General features: G+C 42.9%; 1 protein-coding gene across 1 annotated transcript in view; it reads right to left on the bottom strand.

Moving 5' to 3' along the window:
• Positions 1–22,081, bottom strand: part of LOC142365591 (rapamycin-insensitive companion of mTOR-like) — a 127,131-nt gene that overhangs the window by 60,198 nt on the left and 44,852 nt on the right. Inside the window, exons 4-5 of the mRNA XM_075446498.1 lie at positions 9,612–9,676; positions 383–514 (exon numbers count right to left, since the gene is read on the bottom strand). Coding sequence (XP_075302613.1) covers positions 383–514; positions 9,612–9,676 — 197 coding nt within the window. The remainder of the gene's footprint in view (positions 1–382; positions 515–9,611; positions 9,677–22,081) is intronic.

Below are 22,081 nucleotides of genomic sequence, written 5' to 3'. Positions count from 1 at the left end.
CATAAAACAAACTTAAGACATGAAAATTATTGAGGTTTCAACCTTCTAATAACACCACAGATTAATTTATGATTAGTGGCATTTACAATTCAAAAACATGTATAATTTGTCTAATATTTTAATTACTCATACTATATCATATATTAGTACAGCTAATATATAATAGCATATTGGTAACAAAATAATCCGAATTTTATTTGGATTAGCTGGTGTGATGTATTATCCCTCTATTTTTAAAGAGGGACATTATTCATACAGAATAAAAATTACTTTTATAAAGCTACATATCAAGAATGTAAGAGGATATGAAAACACCTTTTCTCACCTGTCTCAAGTGATTTACAAGTGTACAATTTACAACAAGGAAGGAAGGGAAAATTACCTGGCTATCAAGTAATCCACTTTCAATTTTAGCACCTTCTGGAGAATACTGGAGTCTCGAATGAGATAGCGGAGGGCTCGCAATCCTGCTGCTCGCACCTCTTTTGCTTCATTTAGTAAAGCTAACCGCAGACTACAATGAATAAAACAAGGGGAACAAACAATTATTTAGCAGCAGGCAGACTTCACCATCTAACATGCAGCTACTACCTACCCATTTAAAATAGTTTGATTTTTAAAGAGAAATATTCTGCATTAATTTTCTGTCTTTGAGATATTCACCTGTACAGCCTAGAAGTCAAATCTTTACCCTGCCAGCAGACGTAGACAATATATTAATCTGAAAAAGCCACAAACCAGTTTTAAATATTTATTTTAAAGAACAGTTTGTACATCCCTGAAATTATATATGACCAAGACTTGTGTATGACCTGTTATTTGAAAAAACAGCTGAGCACAATATTAGTCCTAAAAAGGTATTCTGGATTAGTTAGTTTTCAAGAAAATTAACAGGTGAGAGTATTTCCTCCTCTGCTAGACTGCCAATCCATAAAGCACGAGTTCTCAAAACAATGTCTTGACACTTAACAGAGACAAATTTGCACCTTAAGTAATTATATGCTATTGTGTCCTGCCTATGGGGGGGAAAAGTGACTCAGGTTCTGTGAATCCTCTCGGGCTAAATTAAGGTGAAACTACACCAAATGATCAATTCAAGCATTTTATTTATAACAGAGGTAACTTGGAAAACTCAACGTGGGTTCTTATCAAAAATGTCTATAGGAAGGAGAGTAAAGAAAAGAGAAGAAAAGAAAGAGGGACAACAAAAAAGGTGTATCACCACCCTAGGATCCCGCAACAAAAACGACAAGCATGGTATCCTCTGGTGGCAGGCACGCACCAGGCTCTTTGCAGATGTGTCTTTGATCACTCAGTCTCCGCCCTTAGTCACACCTCTTGGCGACTTATATGGCAATTCTTCTAGAAAGTTCATTACCTTCTGTGCAGGCACCAGTGGGGGGAAGACGTCACAAGGGGTCTCTTAGGAGGTCTCAAGCCCCTTCCTCAAATGAACTTTATATCACCTCTGGCCATATCTGGGTAAGGCACATCAGAAATGCAGAACTGCGCATCCTCTGATCCACCCTCCCTGTCTTGTGTTACCTTGGCTCCTTGTTTGCAGTCTGCTGTTGCTGGGCAGACCCCCCACTCCGGGTGGGCACCCTCCTGCCTGCTCAGGACAGCCATTTGAAGGGCTGCCCCGGGGCTGAGGCAGCTATTTTAGCACAATGTTTTGAGGTATTAACACATATTAACCCTTTCAGTCTCTGACATATGCACCACTCACTAAAGATGTTATAGCACCAATATGTTTACGTGAAATGTGAAAGATTCATAACTTAAGCAGCCCCATACAGCACAGATTTCTACAGTTTTAATTTCAACATATAATCAAAACGTATTTCTCTTTAGACAGATTTTGAAAGCATTTTGCTTGCACCGAGGCAAGCTTTCCTAAACATAACTGTCATCATAATATATTTTTCCTAAATTTACTAGCTAGGTAAAAAGAAAGGAGATTTTGAAGACCTCCAGAAATGGAGTTTGAAAGTATTAAGTGACACACTGTCCTTTTGAAGGCCCTCAAAAGATTTGCCCCTCTTGCTTGACTACATAGGAAGAAAGAAAAAAAACCCACTACAACAAAAAAATCAAAAAACCCACAAAACACCAAAAAGGTCCCCAACTCTCAGCCACATATTTTAGTAGGATTGTTTTACTGGACATCTAAGAATGTAAATACTTCAGCCAGTGAGACTGAATTGTAACCTATACAAATTGATTTTTTTTTTTTTCTTATTCTAGGATGGTCATGCATGGTAATCAGCTATCAAGGCCAAAATCTTCTGAGTCTTTCTGCAAATCAGCCAGTCTGTGTAAAAGTTACTATAACAGGAACCTACTTCCGGGCAATGTCTAGACAAAGTAGAAAGGCTGCAATACTATATGCAAATAAAGATGAACTGATTATTACTTTCAGCACCAAGTAGGGAATTACTTCAGGAAGACCATTGTTGCTGTAATATCAAATATGGTTCTTCACATAAAAAGAGTGCCACTAATTGTCTGTCTGTATTTACTTTAAGCTGAGCTAGAAGCAAATAAGAAACAGATTCCCAATATTGTGAGGTTAAGAAAAATTCTTCCTCTAAAAAAGCTGAACTAGGAGAGATTTATTTCCAAGTCATTCAAGAAAAGCAGACAGAAGGAAAGACAAGTAACTCTTCAACTGTGTTGAGTAGATAATAGGTATTCTTTAGATCACGAATCATGCTTTGTTTCTAGTGTTGCAGATTTGCAGAGATGGAAGCCTAAGGATGAGCACATGATACTCAGTTTTTCTTTGCGATATTTTTCTGTTTGGACTTTTACCTCGCAATTTGCAATTGGTTTGGATATGCCAGTTTAAAGACACTTCAGTGGAATTTCCTTTTAGGACAGAAGTTACCCATTACTCATGAAAATAGTGTCATTGCTATCCATGATATTTCTTATTAGGACAGCCAAATACTGAATCTGGACTTTTTTTTCCCCTCATCAAGTACATTACTTTGAGAGGAAAACGTCTCTCGAATGGCAGAACAAAACAATCTTTAGACAAATAGTTACTCAAAAGCAGTTAATGCTTTGAAAGCTTCTTCTACAACTCACAAGAGGAGGACATTCTTAATTTGTAGACAGAAGTTAATTTAGAGTTGGCAACAGTGAAACCACCAGAAAGGACAACATCATCATGAGATCCAACATCGAAAAGCAGAAGGGACCAAAAAGGGATGTGTCGCTATCTTTAAATAGTGAGAATGCAATGAAAATATATAGCTAGCCAGAAAGACATATCCTTAAAATAAAGGCCATAAAAATCCATAATGGTCCAATGAAAGCAATGGCATATACAACATACAAGGCTGAACAAAACCCTCTCCATTAAAAACCCCATCAGTCAATTACCAAACTGCAAAAACCTGAAAGAATGTAGCACGAGCAAAAAGAGAAACTTGACTTTATAAAGCCAAATGAGATATGTTACAGCAGACAGAAAAAATATACATAGGAAAACCTACACACATGTCCATATATGTCTGCGTGTTCTGACTTCTCAGCTATACCACAAGCAGAAAACTTGAAAAATAAGTCAGATCTACTGGATAGCCCAATAAGGAACGAAGCAAATAAGAGAAACAAGCGCTTTCTTCATACTAAGTCATTGCTTTTATAAGTCTGCACAAAGATTCCTATGCTAAAGTCTTTTTTATTATACTAAATATGACTTAGACTGAGAAGTGAAAATGATGGAAGAACTGGAGGAAATTAATCGGTAATTACTGTCACTGGCCCACCAAGCTTCACATCTAAGTGTCTGGAAAGAACATTAACATGAATGATCTGCATATATTCACTAACACCATATTATAAATGGTAGCGGCCAAGATGAAGAAAAGGCGATAAACAGGTCTATACAAAAAGGATTCCTAAGTGCATCCAGAGGACTGTTCATCATCTTAAAATCACCTTAAAATAAAACTGGTTAGCCATGTGAAGCACCCAGAAGAGTTTAGACAAACTGTATTCTGCTATTCTTATGAAACACTTGAAAGGAGTTATTACAATAATATGTAAAAAGGCATAAGTGTTGCTGAAGATTGTATTAAGGGATATAAAGAGGTTATAGGGTGATGAAAAGTAGTTTCACAAATCAACATCTGAAAAGATTAATTCAAAGAGTGAAGGTGAATGGAAGAGTTTTATCCAGTTAAGTACTAGGTTCACAATCTCATTATTTTAGACACTATTCAATACACAATTCATGATGGGGGGGGAATACAGAGGGCAATGTTGTTTATATTAATGAGAATAGGCTGGGGTTATGAGAAACTTCAAGGGGACTTAAAAAGTATCTCTATGCACAGTTAACAAGATGGTGAAGAAAATTCAAGACTGTCACATGTGAGTTAATGCACATCAAGACAAAAAAAAAGTGTTATAAACCCATACTACACGATTTTAAAATAGCCATCTGAAGGAAATTATTTTGATATGCACACTCCACGTGCATCTGTGACTGAAAGAGCCAAAAAGACATCACAATTGTGTAAGAGAAAAAGTGAGCGCAATACAACTTGCCCCAGTATTTTAAGTGTCACTGCAGAAATGAAAAGAACTTCCTAAGACAGCACTCAGGCTGATAAATATCAAGACTGATAATATGTATGGAAGAACTAAGAAAGGATGTAATAAGAAAGAAAATTCATTATCTATTACAGGATCATTTTTTTTACCTTTTGTCCTGGGTTTGGCAAGGACAGGGTTAATTTTCACCAGAATCCAGGAAGGGGCACAGCCGGGTGGGCTGACCCAACCCCAACCTGGCCAAACAGAGCAGGGTATTCCATACCATGTGCCGTCATGCTGGGTTCCGGTGGGGGGGGCGGCGCGGCGGGAACGCTCTCACGGCTAGGGAGGGCTCAGTGGCGGTGCGGTCCGAGAGACTGTACTGTTCTGCGGGTTTGTTTTGTATATTCCCGTTTTCTGTATCGTTGTTACTGTTCCCTTTGTTTGCTGTTCTGTTAAACTGCCCTTATCCCGACCCACCAGTTTTCTGCCTGTTTCTTTCCATTCTCCTCCGCACCCTGGCGGGGGGAGGGGCGGCCGCGTGGTGCTTTTGTTTCCGGCTGCAGCCAAAACCAGAACACCTTTTTTTAAAGCATCTCATCTACTCACTACAGAAATATAACAATGGTTTTGACAAATCTCCGTTTAATCCAGTCAGGTAATTGTGAAAATTTTGAATTTTGCTTTTATGGCCAAAGCCTCTCAGAACATTACTAAAAGACCTCAAAACTTTGAGGTCTACCAACACTCGATTTTCTTCGTGGCTCAAAGCTGCCTCTCAGCTGTCAATGGCATGGTGCTCTAGGAACCAGCAAGACCCATTTACAGTGGGAATGACAACAAAATGTGTCATTATTATCTCCATCTGCTGGCAGGAAGAAACTATAATGAGGCACCTGGCCTAACAAAATACTAAAAAGAGAATAAGTTCTAAAAACCAGATCTGTAACTTGAGGATAATTGCAATTATTGCAGACTATTATTGCAGACAATTGAAGACTAAAGACAACTGTTTTTAGTTTGGGTAAATATTCTATCAAGGTTACTGATCCCAAAACCTAGAACTTTATAGGAAGTCTATAATTATTCTTGAAATCATTGATTCCCTTATAGTTTAATGCTTTAAGGTTAGCCATTCATACTTCACAAATGCAGAAAACTCACACAGTATTTTTTGCATCCAAATAACTTCTTGTTTTCAAACAAGTTTGTTCCGTAGAACAAAAAGGTTTCCCTATGGAAATTAAGATAACATTGAGAACATCAGCAGAGCAAATTACAGAACTTGCATGTTATTTCCAGTCCTCAGCCTACCTCAAGGTCATTTCCTAAATTAATTAATTAAAAAGTTCAGTATTTGCAAGTTACTCAGAGTAGCTGTATAGCAAAATAATCTGCAAACAGAATACTACTAAAAAATGGCTATAACCCTGTAGGGCAAAATTTTTAAAATTGATTGAAAAGTCTGTATTTCATAAAAACAATCCATCCTATAAATTATTCTGAAGAACCACCAACCAGCACAATTATGGTTGTTAATATATGAGTATTTGGGTTGCATGCTTGAGCTTGAAAATTATCACCGTAGAAGAATAATTTACATATATGCATAAAAAATTTGCTTCTCATGTACATATACAGAGGAATCACTGGAATGACCAAAGTAACATTGCTAACCAAGACAATTTTCCTGCTATCTGTCTTTAAATTTTTAAGAAACTATTTTTGGCATTTTTTTTAAGTAGGGGGCTATTTTTCTTCATGTGTCTGCCGAGAACAATATTTTATTTGTTCCTTAATTGTGTTTGGATTAGCAGATCTTTCTGCAAGCTTTTTCCTATAAGAATAAACAATAGAATTTGTGTAACATTTTAAGACTTGTATTTAGAATCACAGAATCATAGAATGCTTTGGGTTAGAAGGGACCTTTAGAGGTCATCTAGTCCAACCCCCCTGCAGTGAGCAGAGGCATCTCCAACTAGACCAGACTGCTCAGAGCCCTGTCCAACCTGACCTTGAATGTTTCTAGGGATGGGGCCTCCCTCACTGTAAAAAATCTCTTCCCTATATCCAGTCTAAATCCACCCTCCCTTAGCTTAAAGCCATTACCGCTTGTCCTGTCACAACAGGCCTTGCTAAAAAGATGTCCCTATCTTTCCTATAGGCCCCCTTCAGGTACTGAAAGGCTGCTATAAGGTCTCCCTGGAGCATTCTCTTCTCCAGACTGAACAGCCCCAACTGTCTCAGCCTTTCCTCATAGAAGAGGTGCTCCAGCCCTGGGATCATTTTTCTGGCCCTCCTCTGGACCCACTCCAAACAGGTCCAGGTCTTTCTTGTGCTGAGGGCTCCAGAGCTGGATGCAGGACTCCAGGTGGGGTCTCACCAGAGCAGAAGGACAGAATCACGTCTCTCGACCTCCTGGCCACGCTTCTCTTGATGCAGCTCAGGATACGGTTGGCCTTCTGGGCTGCGAGTGCACATTGGTGACTCATGTCCAGCTTCTCATCCACCAGTACCCCAAAGTCCTTCTCAGCAGGGCTGCTCTCAATCCCTTCATCCCCCAGCCTGTATTGATACTGGGGGTTGCCCTGACCCAGGTACAGGACCTTGCACTTGGCCTTGTTGAACATTGTGAGTTTCACATGGGCCCACTTCTCAAGCTTGTCCAGGTCTCTTTGGATGGCATCCCATCCTTCTGGTGTGTCAGCTGCACCACTCAGCTTGGTGTCATCTGCAAACTTGCTGAGGGTGCACTCGATGTCGCTATCTATGTCATTGATGAAAATATTAAACAGCACCGGTCCCAGTACCGACCCCTGAGGGACAGCACTTGTCACCAGCATCCATTTGGATATCGAGTCATTGACCACTACCCTCTGGATGCCACCATCCAACCAATTCCTCATCCACCAAACAGTCCACCCATCAAATCCTTATTTCTCCTATTCAGAGAGATGGATGTTGTGGGGGACCAGGTTGAAGGCTTTACAGAAGTCCAGATAGATGACATCCATAGCTCTTCCGTTGTCCACTGATGCAGTCACTCCATTATAGAAAGCCACTAGGTTGGTCAGGCAGGACTTGCCCTTGGTGAAGCCATGCTGGCTGTCTCGAATCACCTCCCTGTTCTCCATGTGCCTTAGCATAGCTTCTAGGAGGATCTGTTCCATGATCTTCCCAGGCACAGAGGTGAGGCTGACAGGTCGGTAGTTCCCAGGTGGACTTCATGATCTTAGAGGTCTTTTCCAATCTTGATGATTCTATGATTCTGTGATTCCCAGGGTCCTCCTTTCTACCCTTTTTAAAAATGGGCACAATGTTTCCCTTCTTCCACTCACCGGGGACTTCACCCGACTGCCATTACTCTTCAAATATCATGGAGAGTGGCTTGGCAACTGCATCAGCCAATTCCCTCAGGACTCTGCGATGCATCTCGTCAGGCCCCATAGGCTTATGGATGTTCAGGTTCCTCAGGTGGTCACGAACCTGGTCTTCCCTTACAGTGGGAGGGGCTTTAACCCCCTGGTCCCCATCTTGTGGTCCATCGACTCGGGAGGCTGCGAGTGAAGACTGAGGCAAAAAAGTTGTTGAGTACCTCAGCCTTCTCCTCATTTGTTGATATGAGGTTGCCATTCTTGTTCATTGAGGGGGTACGCCTTCTTTAACCTTTCTTTTCTGGTTGACATACCTGTAGAAGCTCCAGCTGTGCCTTGGCCCTCCTGACCTCATCCCTACACAACCGGGCAGCATCCCTATACTTTTCCCAAGATACCTGTCCCTGCTTCCACTGCCTGTGCAGTTCCCTCTTGCCCTTTAGTTTGACCAGCAGGTCTGGACTCAGCCATGCTGGTCTCTTCCCTTCCTTGCCTGATTTCTTACACCTGGGGACTGAGAGCTCATGCCCTCTATGGAAAGCATCCTTAAAGATCTGCCAGCTCTGTTCTGTTCCCCTGTCCCTGAGGACCGTTTCCCAGGGGGTCCTACTAACTCCTTGAAGAGCTGGGAGTTGGCTTTCCTAAAATTTAGGGTCCTGACTACACTCCTCGCCTTTCCCATAACCCTCAGGAGTGTGAATTCAACCAATGCGTGATTACTGCAGCCCAGGCTGTCTCCAATCTTGACATCACTGATGATATTTAAAAATATATGGTAGAGAACTCTGAATTTTGAAGTTATACTCTTAAGCAATGTTTAGTCCCATCGTAAAACACTATAACAGATTACATAAATACGATCAGAAGACGATAACCTATTAAAGCTCACCACAAAATACGGATTCACAAAAAAACTTATTAGCATTTTTTAGCTCTAGCAAGGAATATTAGTTCTATTTAAGAAAACAACTTACAGTATTTCCATAAGAAAAAGTATACAAGTTTTCCCAAATTTTTACTTAAAGAGTGACTAGCTTTTCTAAGCTTTCTTTCTTAAGTCGGATAACTAAATTGAAAGAACACTAAATCATATTAAATACTACATATTAGTTGTTTCTGCCACCAGTGTTGAGCCTCAGGACAAATTTACCAATGTCTGTGCAAAACCACAGAAGTTCTGGAAATAAGCATGTAGTTACTTTTGACTGTCAGAAATGGCAACAAAATATAGGAAAATTCCCCTTGAAAGTACATACACAGGATGTTTTAGTAGCAAGGAAAGTGATGCTACAAAGATATATTCACACCAAATTAACTTAAAATGTTTATCTTTAAATCCTGGTTCTGCATCAATAGTATGCTCTAAATTCTGTAAGAGCACATTTTTAATAAAAGTGCTTTCTGCAAGTGCTGAGATATTTAGAGGTATTTTTTATGCTTATGAGGAATATAATAAAGAAATCCACACTTTAACTTGGAGGGGGTTTTCCCCTCTTTGCCTGAAATCATACAATGTATTTGATTTTACTCATTAAAATATTTGTAAGGTGTATATATTTGAATTATGAAATTTCAAACACATTAGAAACAAAAAATACTAGCTCAAAAGTACAAATAAAATTGATTTAATTGCACCTAGAACAATTAAAGTACCCTGGTATTGTTCTAGTGATCCTTACTACTTACCATATTATGATGCTGTCATATGTAAACCCAAGCTTTTCTTCAGCATGGCCTGTATTACAAAGAAGCTGAAAATAAAAGAAAACAGCCATTACTTATAAGTCTTTAAAAATGACTATGTAAAACTGAAGATACCTGGCAATGCTTTCAAAGAAAGCTGAGGAATTTCATTCACGGCAAGTGGAAACTTACCAACTTCCGACTTCCCTGTGAATTTCTGCTGTCAGTATTCTATGCCTATATATGCCAGACACACACAAACCTATGGCCTCTCAAACAAGAGAAAAGCTTGCATAATTGTGTAAGCTGTCTACTGGTCAAGTTCTCAACTCCAGATTGCTCCTCTCCCTGCCTTTAAGCTCTTTTCAAAAGAGCCATTAGTTCTGAATTTGATAACCTGAACAGAGTTGAAAAAAAATGAAGTCAAAACACATCTGCATTCAAAAAGAGGGCTTGAGTGAGTTTTGAAGTAAAGATTGACATTGATGGTCCACTGTCACATCCTGCCACAGCAGCACAGGCATAGAAAAAAGGCACAGCCAAGTGTCCTGCAACTGACATTCAGCATCGCCTGCCATCAATTCCATAGAATTTGTACCTCTGAAAAAATCAGTGCAAAGGTTGAATTTATGCACACAAAAAGACACTAAAATTCTGAACATTTCAACCACATCTGTCCATTTTCAGCACAAGACTGAAGATTTACAAGTGCAGTTTTTATACCCAAAACCAATCTCAAAAGGAGCAATCTAGTGCATGCCTATGTTTTAGCCTCTTGAGAAAAGGAATATGGTCTCTTCTGAGAACAGCTCATGCTGTTGGAAGGGGTTGGAAGGGACCTCTGTGGGTCATCTAGTCCAACCCACCTGCAGAAGCAGGGTCACCTACAGTAGGCTGCACAGGACCTTGTTCAGGCGGGTCTTGAATATCTCCAGAGAAGGAGAATCCACAACCTCCCTGGGCAAACTGTTCCAGGGCTCCGTCACCCTCAGAGGGAAGAAGTTCTTCCTCATGTTCAGGCGGAACTTCCTGTGCTTCAGTTTGTGCCCATTGCCCCTTGTCCTGTCACTGGGCACTACTGAAAAGAGCTTGGCCCCATCCTCCTGACACCCACCCTTCAGATATTTATAAGCATTTATTAGGTCCCCTTGCAGCCTTCTCTTCTCCAGGCTGAACAAGCCCAGCTCCCTCAGCCTCTCCTCGTAGGAGAGATGCTCCAGTCCCCTCACCATCCTTGTAGCCCTCCGCTGGACTCTCTCCAGTAGCTCTTCATCTTTCTTGAACTGGGGAGCCCAGAAGTGGACAGAGTACTCCAGATGAGGCCTCACTAGGGCAGTGTAGAGGGGAAGGAGAACCTCCCTCGACCTGCTGGCCACACTCCTCTTGATGCACCCCAGGATCCCATTGGCCTTCTTGGCAGCCAGGGCACACTGCTGGCTCATGGTTAACCTGTCGTCCACCAGGACACCCAGGTCCCTCTCTGCAGAGCTGCTCTCCAGCAGGTCCACCCCAAGCCTGTACTGATGCATGAGGTTGTTCCTCCCCAGGTGCAGGACCCTGCATTTGCCTTTGTTGAACCTCATCAGGTTCCTCTCTGCCCAACTTTTCAGCCTATCTAGGTCACGCTGAATGGCAGCACAGCCTTCTGGTGTATCTACCACACCTCCCAGTTTGGTGTCATCAGCAAACTTGCTGAGGGTACATTCTAACTCTTCCTCCAGGTCGTTGATGAAGAAGTTAAACAAGACTGGGCCTAGTACTGACCCCTGGGGGACACCACTAGTTACCAGCCTCCAACTAGACTCAGCGCCGCTGATGACAACCCTCTGAGTTCTGCCATTCAGACAGTTCTCAATCCACCTCACTGACCACTCATCCAGCCCATACTTCCTGAGCTTCCCTAGGAGGATATTATGGGAGACTGTGTCGAAAGCCTTGCTGAAGTCTAGGTAGACAACATCTACGGCTCTCCCTTCGTCTACCCAGCCAGTCATGTCATCGTAGAAAGCTATCAGATTGGTCAGGCATGATTTCCCCTTGGTGAATCCATGCTGACTACTCCTGATAACCTTCTTTTCCTTCACGTGCTTGATGATGGCCTCCAGGATAAGCTGCTCCATCACCTTTCCCAGGATGGAGGTGAGGCTGACCGGCCTGTAGTTCCCTGGGTCCTCCTTCTTGCCCTTTTGGAAGATTGGAGTGACATTGGCCTTTCTCCAGTCCTCGGGCACCTCTCCTGTCCTCCAGGACCTCTCAAAGATGATGGAGAGTGGCTCAGCAATGACATCCGCCAGCTCCCTCAGCACTCGTGGGTGCATTCCATCGGGGCCCATGGATTTGTGGGCATCCAGAGCCACCCTCAGAAGGGAATTGCCTATGACAATTACCCTCCTAAATTAACCCTGTACTACCCGAACCCAGGACAGGTTTAAATTCAAACACTTAGATTTATGCTCAACAAGTAAAATTTCTTCCAAGGAACACATTACAGGGTTTTTTACCACAATTATTTTTCATATTCTGAGAAAAATGCATAGCGGTAATGCTGAAATCCGAAGTTGTTAATGAGATAGATAATTAAATTGGCCTGGATAAGCTCCATATTTGGGCTCAAATAATTTAAGGTAGTTGAAATATTTGAGATTTTTATTTTTAACAGTGGTTATAATCAAAGATGACTATAAAACATAAGGAAAGTGTCAACATTTAGAGGAGTTATACAACCTATTTTCCCCCACCTTCCAAATTTTAGTGATAATAAAACTAGGCAATAAAAATATATGTAAGGGAAAACTTTGCCACTTTCTTCTCATTTCAATTTCAAACAACATTAAGCAGGTAAATGATTCTGGCCCAAATGTAGTGATGTTTGCATATGGTTGAACTCCTGACAAAGCCAAGTATAACTGTCATGGGTTTGACTGTAACATTTAACAATTAATATGCATATCATTGTAGTGCAAGTTTGAAGGCAAGCGGTACCAGAATACTAAAATCTTTTTTTGGCTACATATTGTTATATTTTACTAAAATGGCAATGGTTTATCATATCATGCAATTTTTAATTATGCAAATATACTTTCTATTTTACATATTTTTAATATAAAGTGTATATATTTATATATAGGGGACCTAATATATGCTTACAAATATCTGAAGGGTGGGTGTCAGGAGGATGGGGCCAAACTCTTTTCAGTGGTGCCCAGTGACAGGACAAGGGGCAATGGGCACAAACGGAAGCACAGGAAGTTCCGTCTGAACATGAGGAAGAACTTCTTCCCTCTGAGGGTGACGGAGCCCTGGAACAGGCTGCCCAGGGAGGTTGTGGATTCTCCTTCTCTGGAGATATTCAAGACCCGCCTGAACAAGGTCCTGTGCAGCCTGCTATAGGTGACCCTGCTTTGGCAGGGGGGTTGGACTAGATGACCCACAGAGGTCCCTTCCAACCCCTACCATTCTGTGATTCTGTGATATCTATACATAATAAAATTTATATATTTTAACATATACACACAGAGAGTATACTGTGCTTGTTAAAACTGCCTATAATTGAACTCTAAAATTAAATATTTTTTATGTGAAATAAAAAAATGAATGGGAATAGCACAGAATGTTTGAGTGGATGATTTATTATTAGGACATAATGATACTTATGCTAGGCCAGGCAGCAACTACCTTACAGTGAAGATTTTTTTCATGTTTACTGTCAGCTATGAGTTTTCCATGCTACTTGGATGAGTCATAGCAATATGAGTAACACATCAACATGTCTTGGAAACAGTAGCTCAAAACAACAAAACCACAGGAGGTCAACAGCATACACAAGTTGAGTGCACATCAAGACCATTCAAATTTATATTTAACAGAATAGTCACAGCAATTAATAGGTAGAAGTATGATATTATTCTATGTGTCCGAAATGTAATTATTATACTGTAATTTTGGAAATACAGTTTGAACAATCACTGGTAATATTTATGAGGAGACTACTTAGTAGATGCTAGTAGATCCAGAAGCCCTTACTGAAACTGCATCCTCTGGATTTAGACCCATTCGCTCCACATGTTTGTTCCACAGCTGAATGCCCCTAAGCAGATATTTTCTTCCTACCTGCTACATATTTCATCATGAGGTATCAAGTTTTGCCCATAGTGGTGTATAGCTATTTGGATGAATGTTACAGTCAGTCAATACTATATTCAGATTCTGTGATACTTGGGTTTTGCAAAGGACAGCCAAGACCTTAAAATAGCAACAGAAGCAGAGCAAGAAATGATGCAAGGGACTATGAATCAGACAGAGAGACTGAATCCATGAGAGCCTCTGCAGCCCCCAAATCAATCCATATCCAAGTGAAATTTAGCAGTATGGTCAAAAGCTAACATATATAAAGCAGAGCAGTAGAGCCTCATTAAATAATGATGGAATTAGTTTTGAGCAGATTGAAAATATAATTTTCCATATCACTGACACTATTCAGTTGCTAGGGTTAAGCTAAAATTAAGTTTCATTTTGTCCTTAAAGAAGCACCTCTTTTTTGAATGAAAAATAAAAAACCCTATAACAATATCTGTGGATCTTTTTTTTCCTGTTCATTATTTAAATATGCTTTTAGGTTTAAAAAGGTATGAAGGACCTCTCAGAAGCTAACAGTGGAATAAACCTTCTACAATAAAGGATTCTAAATGAATATTTCAAATCCAATAGATATTTTCCACTAGGTAAATGTAATTGTACAGTTCCTTCTGGTTTTCAGTAATTTATCACTTGCTACTACTCATGGGGGTGGGGAAAACCCCAAAGAAATAACCATGATGTTTTAGTATTAATCAGCAGAAGTCGGGAAACTTCAAGGCGCTTGTCTTATGTAGCTGGCCATATAAATGAAAGATGGGTAAACCTAGTCAGCTTACTGGAGCCAAAGGCACATACTGAGCTTGCAAACTGCTGTGACAACTGAAGGTGTCATTGACCATTTACTAGAGGTCAAATCCTCAAATAGTTTTCAGGTCAAAATTCAGGTTAGCTTAAAAAGTGATACAGGCGGTTTGAAAGAAACAAGATTATTTTTGTCCAGTAGAGATTAGGCAGTACTTTTTGCCCACAAAACTGCAGCTTCAGGTATTAGGTGATAAGCAGCAGATGAGGAGAAAAATTTCTGAGTCTGCCACAGCTGCAATTCAGAAGAAAACATAACTTTACATAGCCTAAGTTATCATCAGAACTAGGAATGCTAATTTCTTGGAGCAGAAAAACCCATGTTCTACAGCCAAAGAGTCAAGAACATGAACATTAAAGTTTTTACTAATAAGAAGTACTAGGTACAACGTGATGAATGAAATGCAAGTTTTTGTAAAATATCATGTATACAGTGTACTTTGCACAGTAAGCATGGGTGCTGATGTGACTTGAACATCACTAGTTAAAACTCCTCTTGAAGGGAAAGACAAATGAAATTGGAGTTACATCTCTTAGGCATGCTAAGATCAAACAAAATATCTGCCTTACATCACAAAACCTCACCATCTTCCCCACACTCCCATCTCACAAAGGAGGAACTGAGACTATATCAACTCATGGTAGAAGATCAGAGTGCAAAAAGGAAATAAAACCATCTCCCCCAAGCTCCAGGCTTTCACTCTTAACTACTGCAATGAAAAAAACCCACAAAACGACACAGAACTGTTCCAACCACAAAGAAGACAATACAATTTGCAACTTTTATTCTATTTTCATAACTGCATTTACAGTTCGAACAAAAATAGGAAGAGTTTCCAAAACCAAATGTACAAGTTATACATTTATAAAACAGATATTCCAGGAAGATGAATACAAGAACAAGCGCTAAACATCAAATAGAGTTGGATGATTCCTTTATACAGGGTCACTCTGATTCAGGATCAAAACCAGGTTATGAACTACAGTCTCTGTCTTCAAAAGTCATATTTAATTTTAGCAAGTTGTTTTTCACAAATTCATCATTTCTTGCCAGTCTTAAGATCAATTTATGAAAATCTTCCTTGTGTTTTTGTACGTATTTTCCAATTTTAACATTAGGTAAGTATAAGGAACAAATTCTTCAAATATTTAATTATGGAATTATTCAATTTTTCAAAACTAACTTTAAAAATAATTTTTGGTTCATCCTTTAATTACATTATGCATATTTACTAATTTACCACATGTATAGGTGCTTAACATCTGTAGTAGTAAAATCAACACTGTTTTAAGATACATACTTTCAAGTATTGACTTTTCACTAGGATCATGCACCTGCAAACCTAATCCAGCTCTTTAATGTTAAGGCAACTAGAGAATTTGGAAGCACCTACATTTATAAGTTTCCAGGTCATCACGAAAAAGAAATACAGCTACGCATTAGCCTTTTCTAGCAGAAAAATGTGCTTTCTTAAAATACAGTTTGGAATCTCAGTAACAGCAACAGCATTTTGTCAATGATGGATGTCTGACATAGACTGACAGATGCAATAAGGCAATGACCCAAAGAAAAGATTTCAGAATTCAGTTCCTCAGTGAATGCTATGCACCTACATGTGCTCTGAACCAACTCAGAAAATGGAGCATTTACAGATTTGTTATTAATGTACTAGAAGCTAAATTTATTTGCTATTGGAATTTTGTTCTCAGTACTCACCCTCCTGCTAAATGAATCTCATAAGCTACCACTGAAGTGTTGTTCAGTTTTACAAGGAGTGCTTTCAACAGCCAAGAAGCATGCCTACTTCAAAAATTACAATGCATGTTTGTCCTTCTCATATCAATTGGTTCTCCAGACCTGTCCTTGAGCATTTATTCTTTCACTTGAGATTGTCTCAAAACTGTCAAGCAGCCTCCTAATTATCTTACTCAATGGTTTCCTATCAGCTCTTCTACAACAACAATAATTTAAACCTTACTTTCCCCACAAAATTCTCCACTAACTTGTTTCTTGGGTAGTGCTGATAGCAGGATTCATCCTCTGTCACAGAAACTTGGGTTTCATCTTCAGGCATGTCACTCTATCTGTAGCAATCTATCAGAAACGTGTACAACCTAGCAGATACTCCTGTGTATTGAAACCCGTAAATGTAAATTTCCACTTACTAGAGTGACTGTAATTAAACTAAAGTAGATCCTTGATGTTTTGAGAAGACAGGAAAGCTCTAAGACAGAGAGGCTACTAAATAATTCTACCCCAGACAGCTCAGCCTTGGGAGGGCAGATGCACCAAGCTACAGAGATAAGGAGGCAGCAAGAGGGCAACAAGACCAGAGCAAAACAACCTGGAAGGACATGGTATACGTGGTCTTAGAAATGAGTTTGCACAGAAACAAAGGTCAACCAGCAGACACTGTGATGAGGAGTATAAGCCTTCATCTTAGGACCCCCAAACACCACCCAAGGACGCTAACAGACATGCATAAAAGACATTAACATATGCTAATTAGTTCTTGGAAAAGTCATGAATATGCTAAGCATTTCTCAGAAATATAATGAATATGTATATTGTGACTGTATTTAACCTGAAACGACAGAGAGTTTGGTGCACACGTTTGGGGGAGTGTTTTGGTTTCGGCTGCTGCCGGCAACAAAAGCGCCACACGGCCACCCCTCCCCCCGCCGCGGTGCGGAGGAGAATGGAAAGAAACAGGCAGAAACTGGTGGGTCGGGATAAGGGCAGTTTAACAGAACAGCAAACAAAGGGAAACAGCAACAACAACGATACAGAAAAGGGGAATACACAGAACAAACCGCACGACCCCACAGAGCCATTCTCCCGGACAGGACCGGCACCGCATGCTCCCGAGCCGCGAGTGAGTTCCCGCCGTGCCGCCCCCCCCACCGGAACCCAGCATGACAGCACATGGTATGGAATACCCTGCTCTGTTTGGCCAGGTTGGGGTTGGGTCAGCCCACCGGGCTGTGTCCCTTCCTGGATTCTGGTGAAAATTAACCCTGTCCTGGCCAAACCCAGGACATTATCCACCCCTTACACCATACCATCTACGTCATGCCCAGGTCCCCCATTGTCCAGTTGATCACCACCACTTCTCCTGTCTCCAGATATCATTCCCTTAGTCTATGGATCATCACTCTAAAGTGGCCGTTGAGTTCATTTAATCCATGACTTTGGGCTCCATCTGTAATAATGGTCTTCCGTGGCAGGAGAAGTGACATGTGGTGATGGGCGGTCACTTGCTGCATCCGGAGCTCACGGCTGATGCATCTGTTGTGGCCCGTGCCCACAGTCTGCAGGAGATGTTGATCTTGATGAAGTTGCTGGGTGCCAGTTGTTGAAAACCAGGTCCAGTTCCATCATCGCTGTGCTCTGCTAGGTTTTCATCGAAAAAGTCTATCCTTCTTTAATCTGGACGATTCTTACTACGATACTACTGGTACAACACATAACAATTATAACAATGATAACAGACAGTGACAGGGTTATTTAACAATTAACTTTATACAATTCATTTATGGACTATTCTCGCCCAAAATCAAATCCCCATGAGGTACACATCGGACTTCCCCATCCTTCCGCATTACCCACCAGGTACACTCAGGTCCTTGAGCAAAAGCAATCCTGTGGACAGGCTTGCCTTTGCCCGAGGCAGGACTAACCCAAACTGTCTTCCCTAACATGCTCCGCATGTGCACTACAGGGACTTTATCCCCTTCTATGGGGCGCTGAGGTTTTGACTGGGCAGGACCAGCCCGGTTGGTGGACCCTCTGGTGTTAACCAACCAGGTGGCCTTTGCTAAATGAGTATCCCAATTTTTGAAAGTCCCAACCCCCATTACTCTCAAAGTGGCTTTTAGCAGCCCATTGTACCATTCGATCTTTCCAGAGGCTGGTGCATGGTAGGGGATGTGATACACCCACTCGATACCATGTTCTTTGGCCCAGGTGTCTATGAGGCTGTTACAAAAAGGAGTCCCGTTGTCCAACTCGGTTCTTTCAGGAGTGCCATGTCGCCACAGGACTTGTTTTTCAAGGCCCAGGATGGTATTTGAAAAGATGATATTTGAAAAGTCATGGCAGTCAGGGGAAGTCCCCAGTGACTGGAAAAAGGGAAACATTGTGCCCCTTTTCAAAAAGGGTAGAAAGGAAGACCCTGGGAACTACCGACCTGTCAGCCTCACCTCTGTGCCTGGGAAGACCATGGAACAGATCCTCCTAGAAGATATGCTAAGGCACATGGAGGCCAGGGAGGTGATTCGAGACAGCCAGCATGGCTTTGCCAAAGGCAAGTCCTGCCTCACCAACCTAGTGGCTTTCTATGATGGTGTAACAACAAGGGTGGACAAGGGAAAACCTATGGATGTCATCTATCTGGATTTTTGTAAAGCCTTTGACACGGTCCCTCACAACATCCTTCTCTCTAAATTGGAGAGCCATGGATTTGATGGGTGGACCGTTCGGTGGATAAGGAATTGGTTGGATGGTCGCAGCCAAAGGGTAGTGGTCAACGGCTCAATGTCCCGATGGAGACCAGTGATGAGTGGAGTCCCTCAGGGGTCCGTACTGGGACCGGTGCTGTTCAATATATTTATCAATGACATGGACAGCGACATCGAGTGTACCCTCAGCAAGTTTGCAGATGACACCAAGCTGAGTGGTACGGTCGAGACACCAGAAGGACGGGATGCCATCCAGAGGGACCTGGACAAGCTGGAGAGGTGGGCCTGTGTGAACCTCATGAGGTTCAACACGGCCAAGTGCAAGGTCCTACACCTGGGTCGGGGTAATCCCCGCTATCAATACAGGCTGGGGGATGAAAGGATCGAGAGCAGCCCTGCCGAGAGGGACTTGGGGGTACTGATAGACGAAAGGCTGGACATGAGCCGGCAATGTGCGCTGGCAGCCCAGAGGGCCAACCGTGTCCTGGGCTGCATCAGGAGAAGTGGGGCCAGCAGGTCGAGAGAGGTGATTCTGCCCCTCTACTCTGCTCTGGTGAGACCTCACCTGGAGTACTGCGTTCAGCTCTGGAGCCCTCAGCACAAGAAGGACATGGAACTGTTGGAGCGGGTCCAAAGGAGGGCTACAAATATGATCCGAGGGCTGGAGTACCTCTCCTATGAGGACAGGCTGAGTGAGTTGGGCTTGTTCAGCCTGGAGAAGAGAAGGCTGCAGGGAGACGCATCCCTGGAAACATTCAAGACCAGGTTGGACAGGGCTCTGAGCAACCTGATCTAGTTAGCGGTGTCCCTGCTCGCTGCGGGAGGGTTGGACTAGATGACCTCTAGGGGTCCCTTCCAACCCAAAACTTTCTATGATTCTCTGATTCTATGATTCTATTCCGGGCGGTGGCATGTGGCGCAGGGTAGGTTTCCATCCATCCGGTGGTGGCCTCCACCATTGTGAGCACATAGCGCTTGCCTTGGCAGGTTTGTGGCAGTGTGATGTAGTCAATCTGCCAAGCCTCCCCGTATTTATATTTTAGCCATCGTCCTCCATACCACTGAGGCTTTACCCACTTGGCTTGCTTGATTGCATCGCATGTTTCACATTCATGGATAACCTGTGCAATGGTGTCCATGGTCAAGTCCACCCCTCGATCACGAGCCCATCTGTATGTCACATCTCTTCCTTGGTGGCCCGAGGTGTCATGGGCCCACTAAGCTATAAAGAGTTCACACATATGTTGCCAGTCCAGATCCACCTGAGCCACTTCAATCTTAGCAGCCTGATCCACCTGGTGGTTGTTTTGATGTTCTTCAGTGGCCTGACTCCTAGGGACGTGGGCGTCCACGTGATGGACTTTTACAACCAACTGCTCCAGATGGGCAGCAATATCTTGCCACAATGGGGCAGCCCAGATAGGTTTGCCTCTGCGCTGCCAGTTGTTCTTCTTCCATTGCGGCAGCCACCCGCACAAGGCATTGGCCACCATCCAGGAGTCGGTGTAAAGATAGAACACTGGCCACTTCTCTCGATCAGCAATGTCTAAAGCCAGCTGGATGGCTTTCACCTCTGCAAACTGGCTGGACTCACCTTCTCCCTTGGCAGTTTCTGCGACTTGTCGTGTAGGGCTCCATACAGCAGCCTTCCACCTCCGCTGCTTCCCCACAATGCGACAGGACCCATCCGTGAACAGGGCATACTGTTTCTTATCTTCTGGCAGCTTGTTATACAGCGGGGCCTCTTCAGCACGTGTCACCTCCTCCTCTGGCGATGCTCCAAAATCTTTGCCTTCTGGCCAGTCCATGATTACCTCCAGAATTCCTGGGCGACTGGGGTTTCCCATTCGGGCACGCTGGGTGATCAGCACGACCCACTTACTCCACGTAGCATCGGTGGCATGATGCATAGAGGGGACCCTCTCTTTGAACATCCAGCCCAGGACCGGCAATCGTGGTGCTACGAGAAGCTGTGCTTCAGTGCCGACCACTTCGGAAGCAGCTCGAACACCTTCATCAGCCTCACCTCCATCCCGGGAAAGGTGATGGAGCAGCTTATCCTGGAGGCCATCATCAAGCAAGTGGATGAAAAGAAGGTTATCAGGAGTAGTCAGCATGGATTCACCAAAGGGAAATCATGCCTGACCAATCTGATAGCTTTCTACGATGACATGACTGGCTGGGTAGACGAAGGGAGAGCCGTGGATGTTGGCTACCTAGACTTCAGCAAGGCTTTCGACACAGTCTCCCATGATATCCTCCTAGGGAAGCTGAGGAAGTGTGGGCTGGATGAGTGGTCGGTGAAGTGGATAGAGAACTGTCTGAATGGCAGAACTCAGAGGGTTGTCATCAGCGGCGCTGAGTCTAGTTGGAGGCTGGTGACAAGTGGTGTCCCCCAGGGGTCAGTACTGGGCCCAGTCTTGTTCAACTTCTTCATCAAGGACCTGGAGGAAGAGTTAGAATGTACCCTCAGCAAGTTTGCTGACGACACCAAACTGGGAGGTGTGGTAGATACACCAGAAGGCTGTGCTGCCATTCAGCGTGACCTGGATAGGATGGAAAGCTGGGCAGAGAGGAACCTGATGAGGTTCAACAAAGGCAAATGCAGGGTCCTGCACCTGGGGAGGAACAACCTCATGCACCAGTACAGGCTTGGGGTGGACCTGCTGGAGAGCAGCTCTGCGGAGAGGGACCTGGGTGTCCTGGTGGACGACAGGTTAACCATGAGCCAGCAGTGTGCCCTGGCTGCCAAGAAAGCCAATGGGATCCTGGGGTGCATGAAGAAGAGTGTGGCCAGCAGGACGACGGAGGTTCTCCTTCCCCTCTACACTGCCCTGGTGAGGCCTCATCTGGAGTACTGTGTCCAGTTCTGGGCTCCCCAGTTCAAGAAAGATGAAGAGCTACTGGAGTGAGTCCAGCGGAGGGCTACGAGGATGGTGAGGGGACTGGAGCATCTCCCCTACGAGGAGAGGTTGAGGGAACTGGGCTTGTTCAGCCTGAAGAAGAGAAGGCTGCAAGGGGACCTTATAAATGCCTACAAATATCTGAAGGGTGGGTGTCAGGAGGATGGGGCC

This window comes from Opisthocomus hoazin, chromosome W (genome assembly GCF_030867145.1).
Source record: "Opisthocomus hoazin isolate bOpiHoa1 chromosome W, bOpiHoa1.hap1, whole genome shotgun sequence".
NCBI lineage: Eukaryota > Metazoa > Chordata > Aves > Opisthocomiformes > Opisthocomidae > Opisthocomus > Opisthocomus hoazin.
Note: the sequence above shows the minus strand (reverse complement) of the source record. Positions and strands in the feature narration are given on the sequence as shown.